The sequence below is a fragment of the Xenopus laevis genome, chromosome 5L (assembly GCF_017654675.1).
Source record: "Xenopus laevis strain J_2021 chromosome 5L, Xenopus_laevis_v10.1, whole genome shotgun sequence".
In the NCBI taxonomy this organism is placed as follows: Eukaryota; Metazoa; Chordata; class Amphibia; order Anura; family Pipidae; genus Xenopus; species Xenopus laevis.
In genome coordinates, this window is record NC_054379.1 from 17430289 (window position 1) to 17454581 (window position 24293).

General features: G+C 38.0%; 1 protein-coding gene across 1 annotated transcript in view; it reads left to right on the plus strand.

The window, feature by feature from the left end:
- dnah14.L (dynein axonemal heavy chain 14 L homeolog) overlaps window positions 1-24293 on the plus strand; it is a 157065-nt gene that overhangs the window by 19055 nt on the left and 113717 nt on the right. The window contains exons 8-17 of the mRNA XM_018262651.2: window positions 1480-1542; window positions 3183-3321; window positions 6693-6824; window positions 9501-9745; window positions 10800-10911; window positions 12902-13124; window positions 14488-14533; window positions 15102-15193; window positions 21450-21601; window positions 23016-23366. Coding sequence (XP_018118140.1) covers window positions 1480-1542; window positions 3183-3321; window positions 6693-6824; window positions 9501-9745; window positions 10800-10911; window positions 12902-13124; window positions 14488-14533; window positions 15102-15193; window positions 21450-21601; window positions 23016-23366 — 1555 coding nt within the window. The remainder of the gene's footprint in view (window positions 1-1479; window positions 1543-3182; window positions 3322-6692; window positions 6825-9500; window positions 9746-10799; window positions 10912-12901; window positions 13125-14487; window positions 14534-15101; window positions 15194-21449; window positions 21602-23015; window positions 23367-24293) is intronic.

The window sequence follows — 24293 nt, forward strand, 5'->3', positions numbered from 1 at the left end:
CCTCAAGCCTTTCCGCAAGACTTTGTTTTGACTGATGTCCCAGCCGCTGATGACCATGCGGCCCATATGTCCGCTATTTGGGCTGCAACCAAGTCTAATTTGGAGAAGAGTGCTCTTGTGCACAAGACCTTCGCGGATCGGAGACGTAGGTCCTCTCCTCTCTTCAAGGTTGGTGATAAAGTTTGGCTTTCTTCCCGAAACATTCGTCTGAAGGTGCCATCTCCCAAGTTGGGTCCGAAGTTTGTGGGTCCATTTCCCATCTTGGAGATTATCAATCCTGTGGCTGTCAGACTTCAGCTTCCCCCTGAGATGCGAATCCCCAACGTGTTTCATGTCTCCTTGGTGAAACCCGCTACCTCCAACCGCTTTTCTATTGACCAGTCTCCCCCTCCTACTATCTCTGTGGATGGTCAACAAGAATATGAGGTGGAAAAGATCCTTGACTCCAGAATCTCCAGGGGTTCTCTTCGGTACCTCATCAAGTGGAAGGGCTTTGGCCCTGAAGAATGCTCCTGGGAAGGACACTCTGATGTTCATGCTCCTCGTCTTGTGAGGGATTTCTACGCCAGGTTTCCCCAAAAGCCTTGTCCTGGTGGTCCAGAGGCCCCCCGTGGGGGAGGGGGTACTGTCAGGACTGCCAGACGTACCCGACCCAGAAGTGTCCAACGGCGCTGTTTACATTCCCGGCGGTCACAGTGAAGATCCAAGATGGCGGCGCCCATGCTGAACACATGGCTGCAGCGTCGCTGTATGATGATGTCATCTCTGGTGCCGGGATCTCATCATAAAAGGGCGCCCAAAACACTGTGACGGCGCCCAAGAATAGGATTTGCTGCCATTAATCCTGGGTTCCTGTTTGTGTTTCCTGTATCCTGATTCCTGCTCCTGCCTCGGTTTTGACCCCCTGCCTGGACTCTTGTTATTTGATCCTGATCTGCCTGCCATTGAACTCTTGCCTGGACTTTGACCTTGATTCTGCTTAACCCTTTGGATACCGCGACCTTGCTCCCTCAAGAGGGCTTCCTCCTTGATCCAGACTACCTCCCTGGAGGGAGCTCCCCGCTCCCTGACAGTGCCCCCCCTTCAAGTCGCTGACTAACTCAGAGTTATAGAGCTGAAAAGCAGGAAGTTGGATTCTGGCTGTTTTATTAGACATCTGTTCACTCCAGCCTTTATATATTACATTTTTGGCTAACTAACTATATTAGAAACATTTTTTATTTTGCACAGCCTATCTATTTACACAATTTTTATTTTCACACTGAACTGTTCCTTTAATAACAGGGTCCACAAAATGGCTGCTGCCTGCTTAATGTGATTGTAATTTCCAAGAGGAAAAGAAACAAGATTGAAATTTTTTTTATAGTGTAAATGGAGTTTATTTTGCTTGACTAACATCATATAATAGGATTTGGAATGATTTCTTAGGATGACAGGTCCCCTTTAAAGGTTTCACCTAATCAGAATTTTTCTTGGCAGACTCTGGAAAGCATTTACTGTATGGAAACTGAATGTTCACAGAAGGAAAACAAATAACAGCAGGTATGTTTATTAGTTACTCACTACTATTGTATATAGTATTGCGCTAGACGTTCACAGCTTTGTCCTACATTTTGCTCTTAAGGGCAGAGACCCATGTGGAGATTCGGGGAGGTTAGTCGCCCGGTGACAAATCGCCTCTTCTTCGGGCGACTAATCTCCCCAAGCTGCCTTTCCGTCGGCTGCAATCGAAATCGCCGGCGGGATGGCTTTGGAAAATGAATCGCTCCGAGTGCCAAGGCAGTTCAGGGATATTAGTCGCCGAAGAAGAGGCGACTAAATCTCCTCGAATCTCCCTGTGTGTCTCTGCCCTTACAAGGAATGTGGACCGATTGTAAACTCTGCAGGGCAGGGATTACTGATGGAAACTCTGCATTATGTACCGATTGTAAACTCTGCAGGGCAGGGATTACTTATGGAAACTCTGCATTGTGTAACATTATTGACAATTTAGAAATATGGGGATTTCCAGTTAAAAACAGTTTTTTTGCATAACAAAAGAAAATGTAATGGACTTTGTTTATTCCTCTCTTTTCTGTGGGTCTGACTATAAAACACCAGTTTTCCTTCAGGTTTGTTAAAGGAATTGTTCAGCATAAAAATAAAAACTGGCTAAATAGATAGGCTGTGCAAAATAAAAAATGTTTCTAATATATTTAGTTAGTCAAAAATGTAATGTATAAAGGCTGGAGTGACTGGATGTGTAACATAATAGCCAGAACACTACTTCCTGCTTTTCAGCTCTCTTGGTTTACACTGGCTGGTTACCCTGGTTACCAGGCAGTAGCCAATCAGAGACTTGAAGGGGGTCCACATGGGTCATATCTGTTGCTTTTGAATCGGAGCGGCTTGCTGAGGATCAATTACAAACTCACTGAACAGTTATGTCCCATGTGGCTCCCCTTCAAGTTGCTGACTAGCTCAGAGTTATAGAGCTGAAAAGCAGGAAGTAGGGATGGGGGATTTTTTTCGCCTTGTTTTGCCGCGGTAATGACGCCCATAGACTTGTATGGTGTTGTGTGACCAAAAAAAAGACGTCAAAAAATTTTGACGCCCATAGACTTTAATGGGCATCGTCGACATTTCGCAAGCGGCAAATTTTTCACGAAACGGGTTAAATTCGCACATCCCTAGCAGGAAGTAGTGTTCTGGCTATTATGATATACATCCAGTCACTCCAGCCTTTATACATTACATTTTTCGCTAACTAACTATATTAGAAACATGTTTTATTTTGCACAGCCTATTTACCCAGTTTTTATTTTCACACTGAACTGTTCCTTTAATCGGCTGTCTTGCTGCACTGTTTAAGGGTCAGAGCGAGTAGTATAGCCAGACAAATACTGCTTAAACAGCAAATACAAATAACTTTATTACTGAATATTTTTAATTAATGCATATTGGAAAGTTGCTTAGAATGACATTTACTTTTATTATGTAAAACTATAACATAAATGTTGTGATTACTGTGAACATTAGAAACAGTAGCTGCCCTAATAATCACCCGTGTAGAATAGACACGGGTGATTATTAGGGCAGCCGTGTAGAATAGACAACTGAAATGAATTGTTACAATTTGCCGCTGCTCCTAAATTGCTTCTATAGAGTTTAATTCTCCTCCTCTGATATATTCTTATTTGCAGAGCAGCCATATTGCAGCAGTTGTTCGTTGCTGACGAGGGGTTCCAGGAATGCTTGCTTTATATCAGAGCCTTGTGTGAGGATGCTCTTAATGGGCAGCCAGGTTCTACTCATGGGGATCTTGCAATAAGGTTTGTTAAGGTAAGGATGTGCCAATCACTGTATTATTCCTGAAGAGGAGTAATTTCATTTGAAGTGGCATAATGTCCATATCAGCCTCAGTGATTCTCATATACAGTATATATTTTCAGAAATTCTCATTATTCAAAATGATAATGAGAAATTCTGGCTTGTATAACTCTTTTTATTCTATTTATTTTTTGTACTTTTTTAAAGGATAAGTAAATCTTAAAAATAAGTGAATGTAAAATTGATGAGGGGGGCTATTCTAAGCACTTTTGCAATGTACATTCATTATTTATTTGTTTTAAATTCCAAGATATTAAAGGATACATGTCATATTCACATGAATGAATTTTGTTCCTACAACAGTTTCTGACCATTCTGACCACCAAGTAGTCAAGGAAGTTGTCAGGACAAAGAAAGAGGCTGCTATTCCTAAGCAGAAGAACATCAGAGCAGCCTCTTTCTTTCTCCTGACAACTTCCTTGACTACTTGTTGGTTAGACTGGTGGGAAAATGACCAGCAGGTGGCGCTGTTGGAAAAAAAATTCATTCATATTAACAGTACATGTATCCCTTAATATCTTGGAATCTAAAAAAAAAAAAAATCGTGTAAAGGAGAAAAGTGCTTAGAATAGCCCCCTCATCAATTTTACACTCACTTATTTTTAAGGTTTACTTATCCTTTAAGGGGAACTATTGTGAAAATGAAAATGTAATATAAGCTTTATCATACTGAAATAAAAAACTAAAGAATATTTAATTGATTTTATTTAGAAAGTTTCTTAGTTCAGTATGACGAAGCTTATTAAATTTTAATTTTCATGATAGTTCCCCTTTAAGTTTATTTTAAATTGCACAAAATGTTCTCTCAGCTGGAAAAACTTTTCCTAACTGTATAGTTGAATTGACAGAATGTGACGTAGACTTGCAAGCTTTTGGTCAAGTTGAACCCCCACCCTTTCCTTTCTGTAGACCCAGTGAAATCATCAGAGGGGTATGAGTGGGTGGTGTATCGTAGTGATATCTCCAGCCAGGACATGGTCATATAGGCAGACTGCAACCCGACTAGCGTGTTTTCAAGTAGTTCCAAAACGGCTTAACATAGGGGTTATGGGCGAACCTGCATATCTATAATGCAGAGCACATATTGGTGAAAAAAAAATAATGAGAAAAATATGGAAATGCTTTGATAACTGATCCAGATCAATAAAATGTAATCAGTTTTTGAGAGAAATTATGAAAAGTTTTCATTACTGTGAATATAATTTGGGTCTGCTGAAAAAGATTCTAAATTGTCCCAAGCCAAGTAAGCCAAAAATAAGCAAGTTCCTGCAGTATTCTCCAGAGCCTAGACAAAACAGTAGAATGGTGTATCATTAAATAATACTGTGTACTTTGTGTAAAGGTTAGGAAACATGTTGGAACGCTGTGTATCTAAACTTAAATGTTAATTGAACAGATTGAGTATACTTCTGAGACAGCCAAGAAGATAACAAATCAGTGATTCATTTTATTTTTTTATCCAAAGTTTGCTAAGGTTGAAACGAGAAGTGAGAAAACTAAATTTGTACAGATCAGCTTTATATGGCAAAATATTCATGATTTAAATCCGAACTGATTAAACTGCATCTGGGGCAGGTTAAGAGAAGGTGGTTAAAATAAGAGTTCATAGGAGTTGATGGTTACATAGGAGATGGACAGGTCTTTTATCTTATTTCAGCAGTTTTGGGATCAGACCAGGAAAAACACTCTGACTTATTGGTAAATGGCTATGCACAATGACTGGAACACTAAGGGGTGCAACATTGTGCCCCAGAAAGCACTTGCACATGCTGCTAACTGGTTTGCATTGAAGCTGTGAACTACACGTTGCAGTGGTGTTAAAAGTCAGGCACAAGCTTCTGAGTACTAGCGGGAACGAGGGAGCAAATTATTATAGTTAAGCAGTAAGTGCAAAGCTTCAAAAGTCTATTGACCCAGGATCAATAGACTTTTGTAACTGACTGCATGCTGTTGTCAAGTGGGAGTGGCCTGGAACCTGCGGGTGAGTCCTGATGAGTGTGGTAAGCTCCTCTTTTGCTTATAAGAGGAAGATAATAAGTACAAAGCTCCCTAGTACCTTGCATTAGTTACTGATTTCAAAAGTAGGCCCATGCCCAAACCTGACCTGCTGTCTCCCAACACAGACCTCACCCAATGTGCTGTCATCATTTATATACCTGTGCCTGGCCATTGCTGCCATCACCAGAGGTACAGAAAGGAGTGAGTATATAGAAAATAGATGACAGCTAACTGGGAAAGTGTTGAGCTGACACACACCCGCCCAACCCACTGGTGCCCCAAACACTAAATTGCACTTTAAGTGTTCTTATATTGCACATTCTGAATAAATAGGACTGTACCAAGGGACACCAATGCGCAGTTTTGAGTACTTCCCCTCCTGTTTTTAGAGGGAGTTGCAACCCTTTGCACTCCATCCTAGAGACAGCAGCACAAAGCCTGGGCTGCAAGATACATTGAGGTCCCGATCACCTTCTCATAAAAGGAAATTAAATGAGTCTGGCAAGATCTATTACGCATAAAACCATGCGGGCACAAACTCGTAGTATTATGATTTGCAATGAAGTCCAGTATCTTATCCCTTAATACCCCTCGAAAAGATTTCCTACCACTGAAGCCAGACTAACCGGCCTATAGTTTTGAGGCTGAGAACAGGATCCCCTTTTGAATAGTGGCGCCACATTAGCAATACGCCAATCTTTCGGCACCATGACAGACCTCAATGAATCCTGAAATATTAAGTAAAGCGGTTTGGCAATCGCAGAGCTAAGCTCGCTAAGTACCCTGGCATGAATACCATCTGGTCCCAGACTTTTGTTTATCTTAACATGTTCTAGTCTCTTTTGTATTTCCTCATGAGTGAACCATGCAACATTAGTTGTATCAATTGGATTGGGACTATTAACAAAGGAAACCTTCATTAACTGGTTCCTCATTTGTGTAGACAGAAGAAAAATAAGAGTTCAGAATCTCTGCTTTTTTTCTGTTCTCATCAATCAGCTGACCCCCCTCTGATATTAAGGGTCCCACCCTTCCTGCTTCATTTATTATTTACATATTTAAGAAATAATAAATTAAATATATATATATATATATATATATATATATATATATATATTTAATATATATATATAGGTTTTTAATTAAATATATTTTAAGATGTAGCAGCCATTTAAAGTTTCCTTGTAAAAATAAAACCTTTGTTCATTGATTTACTTTAAGCTGAGGTAAAGTCAAGCAATATAGCTTATGTTCTGCCAAACGATAGAGATTATGGTAAGAAAGTAATAATATTGCTTTACCCACATTTTCTTTTGTGTTTTCAGATTGACAACCAGCATACCTATAATCTGAAAGAATTCTGTGCCATTCAGTCCAAGCAATGTTCTCTTGCTCTTGCAAATATTGGGATAATCAGAGAAAAAGCTATTTCAGCTATTACACATACATTTTTGAAGGTAAGTATGATAATCGCTGAAATTGCTTCTACCTTCCAAAGACAATCTTGCTCTAACTATTTACAACGTTCATCTGCAGCCAGGATTGATTATATGTAAACATTCCTGTTTCTCCAGGTTATACACTAGGCAACTGATTTACTAAATTGCACAGATACAGTTGGCAATCTTTGCTTCCATTTTTAACAGGCAGAAGACTGGTGAAAGCTAATTGCTGCTTGGTAGCTATTCCATTACAATATACATGGTGCATAGATTTCTGGCAGGCAGCTTAGTCACTGAAGGGCAGTGTTTTGTCAGTGTCTATACAATGGATTTCAGAAATACTTGTCAAAATAACAAATTTGGCAGTTCCCCCTTTTATTTTCTATATCCATAAACTTTAAAGGGCAAGTTAACCCCCCAAAAAATTGCCTAACAACTCGAAATAACTTTCCAATATACATTTATTATAGATTTTCAATGCTTTTAAAGTGATTTGTAAAAACAATTGCTATTTAAAGCAGCATTTGCTTAACTGGTTGTTATTTGTAATCAATGTTGCAGAAGTCTTAGTTTCCCAGCAAAGACAGTGTTAATCTGCCTCATGGATGAGATTTGAGATGCAATGCAATTCATAAATATTTATCTCATGGTTTTATCATGTGAAAACTCCATTGAAGTCTGTGGGAAAAAACTTGGACTGAATTAGTTTTTTCTCCTCAAATTGAATCTCGTCCATGAGTTTTCACATGATAAACCATGAGATAACTTCTTTAAAGAATAAGAACATTTATTGAAATGAAGTGAATTTAGACCCTGCTTATAAATCAGGTATACTATATCCCAAAAGTCTCAATTTCATACCCTATGAAATATTTGAAAAAATAACCCATTCATCATATATGTGGCCTTTTCTCAACCACAGACTAGGGGGTTATTCATCAAAGTCCAAATTTATCTCAATATTTTCTGCTACAAAGTCCGATCAAATCCACTCGGGTTTTTTATGCTTATTTATTTTTCAATTTTCCCGAAAATTTGCTTTGCGGGAAAAAAAAAAATCAGATTTTCACGAATTGCTCCGATTTTTCCATCCGATTTTCACTATTTTTTCGAAATTTTCACCAGAAAACTCAGAAAGCTTCGGGGTATTGGGACTTCTCCCATTGACTTATATGCAACAGGTCTGAGATGCCGGATTTTCCATCCTCGGGGTTTAATAAATTTAGAAAAATTCCTGATTTTTTAAAAGTCTGATTTTATAAAAAAAAAAAAATCACAAATTTTTTTGTGATTTTTGCATCCGAAGTTTATTAAATAACCCCCTAGGTGCCCATCCATTCCAAGGTACAACTGATTGGCTCATTGGTTATGCAGATGGACACTATCCAATTAACCAGACACATAGATGGCATAGAGATTCAAGATAAGCTGCAGCTCTTCCTATATTCTTACCTGCAGATGCACCTGTTTACACAGTGCATCTGCAGATTAAATATTTAGAATGGAAACATCAACTGTAATCACACAGGATTGTAAAATGCTCTTTTTAAACTGACCTCCAAGCTGACATACATGCCCATATGGAAGGGAAGTATTGGGCAAATTCAGTCAATTTGACCAAATCTATTCATGCTTGTCAATCTTATATTAAAATCCAATGCAGATCTTAATTTGACATAATAAGAATGTTGTGTCACTGTTACTCTGTTTTAGGCTCTTAAAGTGGACCTGTCACCCAGACACAAAAATCTGTATAATAAAAGTCCTTTTCAAATTAAACATAAAATCCAATTTCTATTTTTTATTAAAGCATTCATAGCTGTAGTAAGCTCATTTAAAAATCTCAGCTGTCAATCAAATATTGTCTGCCACTCCTCTATGCCCTGGGCATAGAGGCGGGGCAGACAATTACTTTCACTTTCCATTTAGCACTTCTTAGATGTCACTGCTCTCCCCACATTCCCCTGTTCTCTTCACCATTTAATTGTGTAACCAGGGCATAGGGATGGACAACGGGTCCCCCATTCTGGTGCACAAACAAGATTCTGAAATGATGCAAGGCTTGTCTTAATAACAGTGTCCACAAAATGGCTCCTGCCTGCTTGTTATAATTATGAATTCCCAGACTGAAGGAAACAAGATTCAAATAATTTATATAGTGTAATTAAAGTTCATTTTTCTTGACTAATGTGATAAAATAGGATTTTGAATATTTTTTTTGGGTGACAGGTCCCCTTTAAAGCGTGCCATACATGCTCGTATCTGCTTTTTTAGTAATGGTTGCCAAATGAGCAGATGTCTTGCCAATTTGGCATTCTAGATGGTAGGCCAAATCAATCGGAACTGATTATTTGGCCAAGGGTCCTATGCAGCCCCATTGGATTGTGTCTATAGTCCAATGTTGTTACCTGTCAAAGGAATTTTAAGCCAGGCTCAAAGATATCTGGCTGATCCCCAGATGATATTTGGTCAGTCATCAGTAAACTGCCAGCTTGGTATGGAGTAGACAAGTAAGCAGACAATAATAGCCTGTGTATGGATGAATAGATGGTGTGAAAACACCTCCCTTTGACACATCCAGTGCTTCTGTAGTACTTGCTTCAAGTGTACACTTAGCGTAATATAGAACACCTCAGGTTTATGTTGGGAAATCGTTTTATTTTATTATTTTTTGTTAATTCTTTTTTTCAGGCAGCAGATGGAAAGGGTCTAAAAGAGCTGTTTTCTTCAGAAGACCAGATTAAGCCCAAATATACCATGCTGACAGAGTGGCAAACTTTATTGGATCGCTTTTTTAGATTCCTGACTCTCATTGACTGCGTTTTCCAGGAGATGCTTCGGGATTTGTCTTTCAGTGCCACACAGACACTTCTGGGATTCCTAGAACCTTCGTACAGCATCACTTCCACTGATGAGAAAAAGAACCATGGACTAAGGTCTCTCATATAAAACATATTTATATGAATAAATATTGTAATTGTAATCTTTGTGCAGGAGAACAATTAAGAATAATGGAGGCTAAAGGTGGCCATGAACCTATAAGGTTGAGAACATTTTAATGGGCTAAAATGCAGGCCGTTGGGAGAGAATCACATCAACGAGGCCAAATTTTTGGCCAGATATCTATTAGAGAGGTAGATGGATAGTGCCTGTGTGCAGACAGATAAATTTACAACGCTCTTTGAAGGGGCCAATTCGACATCTTAAATTTGCTTTAGCCCCTTAAAAAATAATAATGAGAATATTATTATTAATAATATGTATTTTGCTTGCTTTCACAATGGTTTCTTGCTTCTGCTCTAATTTACATTATATTGTGATAATTGTGATAATCACACCGACTAGCACCAGCCAAAGAGCTGTAAACCATGCAGATTATAGACAGTAGTAAGGTTATACATTGAGAGACTGTGACATAGCAAGAACATTAAGGGGCCAGTAAGCATTGTCTTGTTAGGGGGGATATGCCTATTTTCTCTCTTGGACACTCCTGAAGGACCAGCTTGAAGGCCAATTAGACTAAGCATTGGGGTCTACTCCAAGATCTTGGCAATCTTGCATATTCACTGAATAATGGATGAATAGCTGATAAAGCAACATTTTCATATATCTGTAACCTTGTGGTCTAAGGCCCCCCCGGGTGTGGCGTAACTGCTTATCTGGTGCCCTGGGTTCCCCTGGAATTATATCAGAGTGACTGCTACCCCAATGTTTCTATATATCTGTAACCTTGTTATGAGCTAAGGGGCCCAGTCTGAAGGCCAGTTAGGGTGAGATTTGGGGTGAGTGCTTATTTTTGCCCTAGAACTATAGCAGGGTGACTGTTACTAATGTTTCTCTATAACTTTACCTTGGCAGGGTAAACATGCAATAAGATTGTTTATGTAATGGAATTTTCATTTGAAATACAGTATGTTCATCTAGTAGCACATAAGCTATTGACTTAACTTATTATTTTGCTTCCTGACTATTCATTTTTTGTCATTGCAGTAATGACGAAGAAGAAACCTGTTTCCCTTCTTCTGAGTCAATGAACAAATGTCAATTGGATTCATTTAACAGTGACCAGCAGCACACCATCACTCAACCAGATATTGCCAGAGTAATTTTGATTTCACTTTGCTTTTGTCTAAGGCCTGTGGGACACATGGAACTTCCTTGGTGGAGGCACCACTTGGTACCTATTGCTGTGATATTCCAGTCACTGCCAGTGTCTATAATCGACAAAGGGGGTTATTTTACAAAAATAACGGAAACATTCAGATTTTTTTTAAAAAAAAAAAAGGTCTGGTTTTTCCGGATTTTTTTATACCCCGAGGCTGAAAAAGTCAGAATCCGAAAATCTGCCATCTCCAAGCTGTCAGGTTCCTGTATAAGTCAACGGCAAGGATCCTATTTCAATATCATGGTCCGCGCTGAGTTTCGGCCAGAAATCTGATTTTTTTCGGATTATGGCGCCAAAAGTCAGATTTTGGGAAAATCTGACTTTTGGCGGGAAAATCAGATTTACAATTTTTTTCAGATTTTTTGGTCAGACTTTTTTAATAGAAATAATGAGATAAATTCGGACTTTGATAAATAAGGCCCTCAGTGTTTTCTCATTCTTTTTTTTTTTTTTAACAGACTTTGGACTAGATTCAGTTCAGTGAAAAAAAGTTAATCTCATGGTTTATTAAGTGAAAACTTATAGACAAGATTCAATTCAAGGAGAAAAACTTTTCTCCAATTTCTGTTCCAGTTTTTTCCCATAGACTTTAATTGAGTTTTCACGTGATAAACCATGAGATAAGTATTTCTGAATTGAATTGCATCCCAAATTGAATCTCGTCCATGACTTTTCACGTGATAAACTTTTCTCTGAATTGAATCTGGTCCAATAAAAGAGTGGTCAAAACTCTAAGGGGGTTATTTATCCGTAATCAGCTTTCTTAGACCCTGAATGAACTCACAACTCGAATGGTTTCTAATTTAAGAAAAAACTCAAATGTATAAAACTCGAATAAGTGTAGTCAGGGTGAAAAACTCGAATACTCAAACTGCTTGAATTGCTTGAGTGAAAACCCAAAACTCAAACATCATAAAGGCTCTTCCGATGGTTCAAGAGAGCTCTGCCATTGACTTTTACATGACCTTGACATGTTTTAGATGGTGTGTTTTCAGATTCATGCTATTTCTATAATATAATATAATGAATGTCCAAAAAAAAAAAATTCTAATTTTTTTTTACCCAAAATTTTGAGTTTTGACTAAAAAATACCCTTGAAAACCGAATTGTTTTCATGTAAAAAACAACTCGACCTATGATAAATAACCCCCTAAGTGTGCCATAGATCTAAGAGTTACATGTATAACCATTTTCATTTAGATTTTGTCTTCTCTCTCTTTTAAATGTGTTTCTGGTTTAATTTGCAGGTTTTTAATCAATAAAACATAACTGGTTTTTTTTGTTTGCTGTATGGTAGAAATTCATTAACCTTTTTCAAAATTTGAGAAAAACCTATAGTCCCCAAGTTTGCTCATAGCCTATATATAGAGAAATGCCAGAATACTCTGCAAGCACAGGTACAGGTATGGTATCCGTTATCCAGAAACCTGTTATACAGAAAGCTCCGAATTACAGAAAGGCCTTTTCCCATACTTTTTCCCAGACTTTATTATAAGCAAATAATTAAAATTTCGAAAAATTATTACATTTTTCCCTGTAATATGAACAATAGCTTGTTCTTGATCCCCACTAATATATAATCCTTATTCAGTGTTGGACTGGGGTATCTGAGACCCACCAGAGAATTTGACTTCAAAGCCTGCCAGCACCTTCCTGCCAAAACTTCCTTACCCCCACATGACCCACCAATGGTCAGTCATGTTTAACATGTAAAGTAAACTAGTAACGGTATATTTTAGGTGTGTATATACACGCTGCTATTTCGGGAGATTAGTCGCCCAGCTACAAATGCTTCTTCTTCGGGCGACTAATCTCCTCGAACTGTCTTCCCACCGGCTAGAATGTAAAATCTACCCAGGCTGTGCAAATGCGATTGATTGTTTTACCACTTTAAAACAGTTGTTATTGTTTTTCCTGCTTTTCCCAGTTACTGAGTGGTATTAGAAGAAACATAGATGGAAATCTAGATGCAGCACCCCTGTTTGAAGTAAATCTAATACTGAGCAATCAGAGTAATACAACAGGTCATGGTTCCAAACTGGTTGAAATCTCTATGCCAGTTGAAGAATCTCATTACTCAGGAAAAGATGTGCTGCTTGATGAACCAACTCATTATACTGCTGAAAATGCAGAGGATCTCCTTACTGAAGGTAGAAAAAGCCGATTTAATACTAATACTAAGATACTAATGAGTGTATTTATCCTTTATTTCAGCAACTTCCACAAAGATGTAATATAATAATGAGATATACTGTAACAGTGATTATTTCCATGCTGTTATGGAACCGAGACATCTGTTATTTCTATAGCTTTAAAGGATACCGAGGATATGGTGTGCTGCAATATTAGTGATTTCTTAAAGGGGTAGTTCACCATTACATTAACTTTTAGGGGGTTATTTATTAAACCTCAAATTTTTCTGGTCGGGCTTTTTGGGGCAAAACTAAATTTTTTTGTGGGAAAAAAAACCTTCAATTTTTTGACATTTATTATACCCTGATACTGCAAAAAGTCAGAATCTTAAAATCCAGGTCCTGTATAAGTCAATGGGAGGGGCACCTATCCCAATTTGAAGTTATAGTGGTCTGCGCTGGGCTTAGCCCAAAAATCCAACCTTTTTGGGGTTTTCTGGCAAAAACATAAAAAAATTGTGCGATTCAGGAAAAAAGCCCGAAAAATTTGTACGATTCAGGTTTTCACTTGTTTTTATCGAGTTTTTTCATGATCCATAAATAAAGTTAATTTATTTATAAATCAGCTAAAATCAGTCATGGGAGTTTGGTCAAGCTTTTTTTTTATTAATATTATGAGATAAATTCTGATTTTAGTAAATAATCTCCATAATATGTTTTAGAATGGCAAATTCTTAGGAACATTGCAAATGGTCTACAATTTTTATTTTGTATCATTTTTGAATTATTTACCACCTTCTTCTGATTCTTTCCATCTTTCAGATGAGGGTCACAGACAACCCATCTAAAAAAATAAAATGCTCTGTAAGGCTACAAATATATTGTTGTTGCTATTTTTATTACTCAGCTTTCTATTTAGGCCTCTCCTATTCATATTCCAGTCTATTATTCAAATCAATGCATGGTTGCTAGGGTAATTTGGACCCTACCAACCAGATTGCTGAAACTGCAGACTGCAGAGCCGCTAAATAAAAAGCTAAATAACTCTAAAAACACAAATAATAAAACAAATTAAACCCAATTGCAAATTGTCTCATAATATCAATTTCTACATCCTGCTAAAAAGGTAATTTTAAGGCGAACAACCCTTTTAATTTTGTAAGATACCAAACGGTGTACTGCCATACATACATACTACACATTCATCAATGATTTAAATAGCATTGTAAGATACAAAAGACTGTACTGCCAATATTTTCCATTGATTTGTAATGTAGTGAAGGGTGTACTGCCATATCAGTTATGATTCTGATGGGGGTACAACTATATTGGTGACTTCCTTTCATGTAATTAGTGTAAATTATTTTATTTAATATTTTAGATGCAGAGGACTCCGGGGATGACTGCAATAAAGGAGAATTAAAAAGGTAAGAAAAGCAAAGGGCTACTAAAATATTATTTGTTATTAGGTAATTGCTTGGTAATCCAGATAAATAACTCAATTTGGAATGTCAATATTATTTTACAGTACATTAATATCATTAAAACCATTTTCCAGTTACTATTGTAAGTGGGACCCTAGCCACCCAATACAGTAATAACTTACATTTCTCTATGGAACTCTGCAGAAATTCACATTATATAGTTAATGGGATCTGTTGTTCTTATTGGACATGCGAATCACTACAGACTTCCATTTATTTGGAAATTTGTGACTTTTGTGTGCCACAAGCAAAAGGGAGTCCCATTATCTGCAATAAGAAGAGATTTGATCAGGGGTATAACTGAACCTTTCAGGACCCCAATAAAAACAAATTTTAACCCACATACAACCTACAGGCAAGGGTGGGTACCTGCTCTACAGCCATGCGGTCTGCTCCATGCTGGTTCTAGGACAATATCAGTGAATTGCTGCAATTTTGAGACAAAACACTTCAAAAACAATTCAATATATCATTAGTCCTAAGGTTTGTTTAATTAAATTACGTCTTGCAGATGTTTACCAAAATGTGTGGCTTTGATCCCTTCAAGAAGTGAATTTGAAACTCACATACAGGGGATTGTGGATGGCTTTGAGCAAGCAATAGGTATGTCATTTTCATTGATTGTTTTCCTTGTATGAAGCCATGCAGAATAATGCTTGAATTCTTAGAAAAGTTTCAGAGCACAAGCAGTAGATTGTCCTTTAATTAAAGGTTTCTTATTGATGGTTGTGGTGGAGAGATGTATCTTATGTGGTATAGGACTGCTAGGTGTAAGACTTTGCACAGCACTGCTACACAAGAAGTGTAATTAAAATAACTTTATATACAGGTATGGGACCTGTTATCCAGAATGCTCGGGATCTGGGGTTTTCCGGATAATGTATCTTTCTGTAATTTGGATCTTCATGCCTTAATAAAGGATAAGTAAACCTTTAAAATAAGTGAATGTGAAATTGATGAAAGTGCTATTTGCAGGAGAAAGAAAGAGGCTGCTTCTGTTCTTCTGCTTAGGAAAAAAATAGAAACCTTTCTCAAATCTTTCCTAAGCAGAAGAACATCAGAGCAGCATCTTTTTTTCTCCTGACAACTTCCTTGACTACTTGGTGGTCAGACTGGTGGGAAACTGACCAGCAAGTGGCGCTGTTGTAACAAAATTCCTTCATAGTAACAATACATATTTCCTTTAATATCTTGGAAATAAATACATAATGAATGTCAATTGTAAAAAATTCTTAGAATAGCACTCTCATCAATTTTACATTCACGTATTTTAAAGGTTTACTTAACCTTTAAGTATACTAGAAAATAATTTAAACATTAAATAAATCCAATAGGCTGTGGTTGCTTCCAATAAGGATTAATTATATCTTAGTTTTATTATTACAGAGAAAAAGGAAATCATTTTCAAAAAATTTGATTATTTGGATAAAATGGAGTCTATGGAAGACAGCCTTTCAATAATTTGGAGCTTTATGGATAACTAGTTTCTGGATAACTGATCCCAAGCATGTATAATGTTTGTGAAGATTCACATTCTTTCAGGTCATGATATAGCTGTAAAATAAGTCAAATCAACTGGACTTGCTGTGTTTTTTTCCTTGAAGACGTTTCACCAGTCATCCAACTGGCTTTCCCAATTCAGAATGACTTGTAAATCAGATCTTTTTGAAATAAATACCCTGGAATGTATAATCTGTTTATCATAATCAGCAAGGATTTCATGAAGTTAGGTGATGATGTAGAGAGGTGCCAAAACAGCATTGTATGTGGCAGACAAACTTGGTTTTTCAGTTTTTACATATATGGCTTCTTTAACACCTCTTTTGAACCAGTCGTTCTCCAAGTCTAGAATCTGGACTTGGCTGTCTTCAAACATGTGTCTTTTCTGTAAAAATACCAAAACCCACCAGCACACCCTGGCTTCTCTGGTACAAGCTGGCCTGGTGCACAGTTGAAAGGGATCGGCAACCCTTAATGAAACACGGTTAGCAAGAAGAAAACCGGCACTCAGAGCTCAATGCATGCGGGCAAAAGCCCTGTGTGTTTTATTGCAACGTTACGTTTCGGGGGCGTGCCCCTTCGTCAGTGTTATTAAACCTTCCAGAGAGAGGTGCCAAAACAGCATTGTATGTGGCAGACAAACTTGGTTTTTCAGTTTTTACATATATGGCTTCTTTAACACCTCTTTTGAACCAGTCGTTCTCCAAGTCTAGAATCTGGACTTGGCTGTCTTCAAACGTGTCCTTTTTGTAAAAACAATGCTGTTTTGGCACCTCTCCCTGGAAGGTTTAAAAACACCTCAAAGCTCCAATCATGCTAATAAAATCAACACGTAACTTCATGACATCCTTGCTGATTATGAGAAACAGATTATAGTGATTGGAGCAACATTGCAGGGTATTTATTCTAGAAAGATTTTATTTACAAGTTATTCTGATTTGAGAAAGCCAGTTGGATGACTAGTGAAACGTCTTCAAGGAAAACAACACAGTGAGTCCAGTTGATTTGACTTATTTCTACAGATATGCCTGTATAATGTTTTTCAGAAATAAAGCAAGATGCATCCCAAGTCAACATTTCATCTAAATGCCAATAGGGCATTTTCTGGTGTTTCAGTATTCTACTGCATGCTTAGCTTGGGCAGTACATGGATATACGAGCTGTATTATAGCTAGGAAGTTGGGATTGATATGGGCAATGGTGCTTGAGGGGAATTTTTGGCAATTCTCGTGGCTAAGGGGGAACCACCAAATCAGAACTGTTTGTAAAAAGTTGATCACTCTCTTAAAAATTGTAAATACCTAAATATATAAACGCAAAAGTGCATGTTCAGTTGGCACTGCTTCTGCCACTGCAGGTTATTAGTTTGGGAGCCCAAACACAGTAATTATTCATGCAAGTTGAACATTTCTGTTAGAATTGTACAAAGGGTCATGGGTGTGCCTTTTATTTTCTCAATATTATGCGTGATGAATTAGTAGTTCAGTCGTATGCCTGATAAATGGGCAACGGAAAGAGCTGGATTACTTTTATCAAACTCCTTTAGACACTACGTGAAAGTCAAAGAGGATGATGGAGTACTGTATCCTTGGTATAGGTCGGTCATAAGAGTATATATCAGATAAAATTATGCTTCCAAAATTAGAGAGCAGTGCCAACAGAAATGTATTCTGTCTGAGCTGGGAGACATTAACATTCCCTTCCTGTATGTTCCCTTCATATTTAAGATGAGATCAGTGCAACATTCTTCACGAAATCATCTCAATGTCTCATCAAAGCTCATCAGAACTCACTCTCTGGTTCCCTAGGCAAAAAGGGGGCAGATTTAATATGGGTCGAAAATTCAAATTTTATGGTCAAAACTGTCAAATTTGACTAGGGAATTACTCAATTGGAATTTTTTTTAAAAGTTCGAATTTGATTTATCAAAGTATGGCCCTTTAAGAATTCGAATTCGACTATTGACTACAGGGGGATTGTGGGGAACGCAGCTGCACTTGCGGATGTATATGCGCCCTAAAATGTTTTGTCTTTATTACCCCAGCATTGAATGCTTCTCCTGTTATACCCTCAGTTACAACACAATACACAATAGATAACACAATTGCATTGCCGTACATCACCACTGCTTGACATTTAGGGGCCATTTACCTTACAGGGGTTGTTATTTAACTTCTTAATCAGCAGCTATCCAGTTTGCAATGTCTGTATTCTGGTTGCTAGGGTCCAAATTACTCTAGCAACCATGCATTGATTTGAAGAGACTGGAATATGAATAGGAGAGGACCTGAACAGAAATATGAGTAATGAAAAGTAGCAAAAACAATACATTAGTAGCCTTGCAGAGCATTTGTTTTTTATATGGGGTCAGTGACCCCCAATTGAAAGCTGGAAAGAGGCAGAAGAAGAAGGCAAATAATTCAATAACTATAAGAAAGAAAAAGTGAAAGCCCATTTTAAATGTTGCTTAGCATTAGCAATTCTATAACATACTAAAAGTTAACATCAAGTTGAACCACCCCTTTAAAGCCCAGGACGCAAGTGCAAGAGCACTAAGAGGTGCAATCCATTTTGGAGGATAGATTTTTTTACAGTATCAAGTGTATTGTTTTGTGTTCTACATATTCACTTGTTTCAAAAGACATGAGTTTTCCCTATGAATAGACTCTCAGATCAGCACATATTCATGGTACACCTGCTGCATGCTGGGGCCACATTAATGGCCTGTCTGAAATCTAACAGGGGACTGACCTGATATCTCTTGGGCAGCTTCAACAAACCTGACTAAGCCCCTTCATGAACCCCTGATTGGTCCAGGACCTAACAATTGGTTTGGCACAATCTGGCCTACCAGCGTAACTCTATGGGGGTTATTTACTAAAACTCAATTTTTCTTCTGGTCTGGCTTTTTTCGTGGAAAAAAAACCTTGAATTTTTCGAGATTTATTATAACCTGATGCTGCAAAAAGCCATAATCAGAAAATCATGTATGTAGGTCATGTATAAGAGGATGGAAGATGTCCCTATCCCGATTTGAAGATATTGTGGTTTGGGCTGGGTTTACCCCAATAATCCAAAAAATGTGGGTTTTTCGGACAAAACCCGAAAAAAACCGAGCTATTCGGGAAAAAAATCCAAAAAAACGTATGATTCGGGTTTTCACTTTATTATCTTCCTTTTTTATTTATTTATCTTCCTCAAACTTCTGTTACTTGCATCATATTTTTTAGTGGAAAAAGTCCAAAAACGCTGGCGTCTTTTCCTTTTTTCAGAGTGATAGCCTGCAAAAGTCCTTAAAAAGTTTTGTATGGGTAACCGGGTTCCCCCATACATTTTCTAACATATGGAACATAAACTATACAGTGGGCGCATGTGTAGGGCATTATAACAACTCTATTTTCTTTATTAAGGTTCCCTGGACTTATTGTAATGTATTTGCTGCAACATATACGTCCATTCAACTTTAAATTTCCTGCCATATACAAATTAACCTGAGTGCAAGACCTCTAGCGAATTTGCGTTAGGCAGAAATGAACGCTAGCACATTTTCGCTTTCAATTGCACGCATTGCCCAAGTAGCACTAGCGAAACGTCACCAGCATTCAGTACCCATAACGAAACTCCGAATTCCAGTGAATTAGCGTTGTCTAAGTGAATTTTCGCCTGGTGAATTGTAGCGATGGGTGCGAAGCGGTCGCTGGCGAATTTTCGCCCTAAAGTAAATCTGCCCCAAGAATAGATTCAGTTCTATATTGAGAGCTGTAATGCTTATTTTCAGGATACACTTTACATATTTCCCATCTGCAGAACGGAGCTGATTATATCTGTTGTTATTAGGAAAATACATTTTTATCTGTCTTTGTTTCTCAGTATTCCATCTGGCAGTAAAATATGGAAGCCATAGCACTATGATTTGTGCATCTTATAGCTAAGGGCTATATTGCTAGGCCAGCACAACAGTCTCTAAAGCTGTGATATAAATATATTCAGAACACTGTGGAAAAAGTCATGATTTTAACCTATAAAGACAGATACATTCAATAACAATCATGTTTTTGATTAGCTCACTGGCTGGGGGCTAGAAAGATTCTGTAGGGGATGCAATAGAAATAAATAAGCCATTACAGGTATGGGACCTGTTATCAAGAATGCTCAGGACCTGGGGTATTCCGGATCTTTCTGTAATTTGGATCTTCATACCTTAAATCTACTAGAAAATCATGTAAACATTAAATAAACCCAATAGGCTGGTTTTGCTTCCAATAATGATTATTAATTATATCTTAGTTGGAATCAAGTACAAGGTAAAGTTTTATTATTAATGAGAAAAAGGAAATACATTTTTAAAATTTGGATTATTTAGATAAAATGGAGTCTATCGGAGAAAGACTTTCCGTAATTCTGAGCTTTCTGTAACGGATCCCATACCTGTATAAATACAAGCAATTTTCTAATTCTAAGCAACTTTCCAATATGAATAAATTAAGAGCTCTATGTTCTGTTCACTGGATCTGACTTTTGAAACAATGTGACAGGTCAGTCACTGTTTCAGGAGTCAGAACCAGTAATGCAAAGCCTGCTTTCAATAAGAATTCCATTTACAAATAACTTATAGCAACTGCAATGTTTAATGTATATTGGAACAGTTTTTGGGGAAGATCATTTTTGTTACATAACTGAGATTAAAAACAAATTCAAGTGCAGAATGAATTAATAACCATGTGATCCCAGCAGAATTAGGCCCATGGCACATGCAATGGTTTTCTACATTTTCCCTGTTTAATATTTTTGTGTTCTAAGAAATGTGACAAGCCCACCTTGATGCCTTTGTGGCTCTTGAAAGCACCAGCAAGGCCTGTTGTCATAGGATTCTACATGCACACGTGAATTATTTGAATACAGCCATTTTCATGTAAATCACATAGGCAGCAATGAAGTAGTGTTATAAGTGGTCATTTATATAGACAACAAATGGAAGTGCAAAAACCCTAAAAGCCGCTAAGTGCTCATTTAAAGGTGTTGTGCACCTTTAAATTTACTTTTAGTATGATGTAGAGAGTGACATTCTGAGACATTTTGCAATTGGTTTTCATTTTTTATTATTTGTAGTTTTTGGGTTTTTATTTAGCATCTCTCCAGTTTGAAGTTTCAGCAGTCTGTTTGCTAGGGTCCACATTACCCTAGCAACTATGCTTAGAATTAGCAATTCTATCACTTACTAAAAGTTATCTTAAAGATATACCACCTCTTTAAGGGCTTTAATTGGTCTTTCAGCAATGTGCCCAGTTCCTGCCAATGAATAGCAGCTTGATGTGTTTGGGGCATGTAAATATAAATGTATTGTTTTATTGCATTTTAGGTAAAATTGTGTCATTCAGCCAAGAGACTCGGCTTTCCAAATTCTGCTCTCAGCCATGCAAAGACAAAAATGTGGGAAAACAAAAGATAAATCAGCAACCATGGCCAAACTGTGAACTGCTTCTTGGAATGGACCCAGATTACCAAAACAATGTAAGTATATAGCTAGGTTGTGCAGCACCTACCCTTTTTAGGAAACCATTAGCAGGGCCGGCCCAAGCTGACCGGGCACCCTAGGCAAATGGGTCGGCTAACCCCACCCCCCCGGCGTGCACACCATAGAGTGGCTGCAACAAAGGGGAAGCTGAAGGGGGTTTGGGGCAGGGGAGTGAGGGACAGAGGAGGGGAGGGATGGACAAAAGAAGAGCAGACAGAGGAAGGACGGAAAGAGGAGGGACGGACAGAGGAGGAAGGGACGGACAGAGGAGGGATGGACAGAGGATGGACGGACAGAGGAGGGAGGGAGGGACAGACTAAGGAGGGAAGGTGGAAGGGATGGACAGGCAGAGGTGGGACAGACAGAGGAGGTAGGGAGGGATGGATGGACAGAGGAGGGACGGGCAGAGGTGGGACGGACAGAGGAGGGAGGGATGAACAGAGGAGAGAGGGTGAAAGGGGTGGACAGAGGAGGGACGGACAGAGGATGGAGGGAGGTACGGACAAACAAGGGAGGGTGGAAGGGATGGACAGAGGAGGAACTGACGGAGAAGGGAGGGACGGTGGACGGACAGACAGGGGAAGGAGGTACGGACAGAGGAGGGAGGGAGGGAGGGACAGACAGAGGAGGGAGCGAAAGAAGGGGTAGTCAAAACCTGCAGAGGGGAGCAAATCTGGACTATGGGTAGGCAGAATCATCTTGAACTTCCACCCAAGTTCCCTACAGCGTTGCACCCTAGGCAGGTGCCTCTTCTGCCTACCTCTAATTCCGGACCTGACCATTAGTTATCATATTTATCTATATTCAGCTTATAAGTTCAAGTCAAGTAGAATGTGAGGAATGATTTAATTTAGAAGGCACTCAGAGAGACACTTAATTTGTTACATGGGAGCAATATTATTATATTTACCCAGAATCCTGTGCCTTCCCATTATTTCAAGTTGTTTCATATTGCTGTACTTGTTATTATAGTGCCATCATTTCACACAGCACCTTACAGAGTAAAGGGATACAAATACATGTACAGACAAACATTTTCAAAAGTGATTTACACTTAAAATTGGACATTGTCAAGAGACAGTAGAGGGAGGATCCTGCTCACTGTAGCTTACACTTTAAGAGGGAGAGGAAATACCTTGATTTTAATTTTATAATGTAGAATTTTATAATGTTTTTGGCACCCTTTATATTCTTTAGACCTTGGCTACAACGTGGGAACTGAAATTATGTATTTTTTTGTTTAAATGCTTTTTCATTGTTGACATTAATAACAACAATAAACATTTGACATTTGCCTTGTGCCTGAATTCATTTGTGTAATATGTAAAGTAGAGTGACTTCAAACTAGATTATAAGAATTATACCTTCACACTGTGCCCTGAGCTATGTCTGATTTTTGTGATTCAATAGGTAAACAGAATGAATTCTATTGTTTGTGCTGTAATGGAAGAAGTAGGAATATACAGCAGCCAATTTAGGAAGTTCTGTACCATGGTGGAAGCAGCTGAGAGTGTGATGAGCAGAATGAGAGCAGTTTTGCTGGCAGAACTGGTACCTGCTGACTACAGAAACATTCTGGCCATGTTTAAAGGTTATATTTCAGAGTGTAAAGAAATGAACATTGAGGCTCGTGTGCGGGCTATCCAGGTCAGAAGCTTGGACTATCAGGCCCATTGCCTGCAACATTTTGAAGCTGTAATAGAGCTGATCAATTCAACCTTGCCTGTGAGAGCTCACGCCAGGAATATTCAGCTACTAGAAGTAAGTTTTGTTTTTTCCACAAAGATACATGAACATTAGGAAGATAAGAAATGCAAGGGCCAATTTTCTGCTGAAGTAGCAATAAACAGTATTTTGAGAGCCAGAATAACGACTTTCTCTGTCTAGTCATCTAGCTCCATGTGCTCCATGTGCAGTGTTGGGTTTTCTCATTATAACAGATGTCCCCAACCTTTTTTTACCCATGAGCCACATTTAATTGTAAAAAGAGCAACACAAGCATGAAAAAGTTCCTGAGGGTGCTAATTATTGGCTGTGATTGGCTATTTATTTGCCCCTATGTGAACAAGCAGTCAAATGGAGACTGTTTGGCAGTACACCTGGTTTTTATGCAACCAAAACTTGCCTCCAAGCCAAGAAAATGTTGGCAGCAACATTCAAGGAGTTGGTGAGCAACATGTTGCTCATAAGCCACTGGTTGGGGATCACTTATAATATGGGTGGCAACATGCACTGCTATGGAAGAAATATTGCATGGATGATCTAGGCACTGTATATATTCCTCAGTGAGAAGAGCTTTGCAAATTAATATTACTGGCATAATCAATACTAAAATACATAAATATATAAACTCTAAACACCTTAGTTAACTTTTAGTATGTTATAGAATGGCAAATTCTAAAGAACTTAATTGGTCTTCATTATTTATTTTTTATACTTTTTGAATTAATCTTCTTCTTCTGACCCTACCCATCTTTCAAATGGGGGTCATTGACCCCATTTAAACAACAAGTGCTCTGTAAGGCTACAAATATATTGTTACTTCTACTTTTTATTACTCATCTTTCTATTCAGGCCCTCTCATTCATATTCCAGTCTCTTTTAAATCAATGAGTGGTTGCAAGGATTATTTGGATCCTAGCAACCAGATAATAAAAAATGAAAACCAGTTGCAAATTGTCTCAGAAT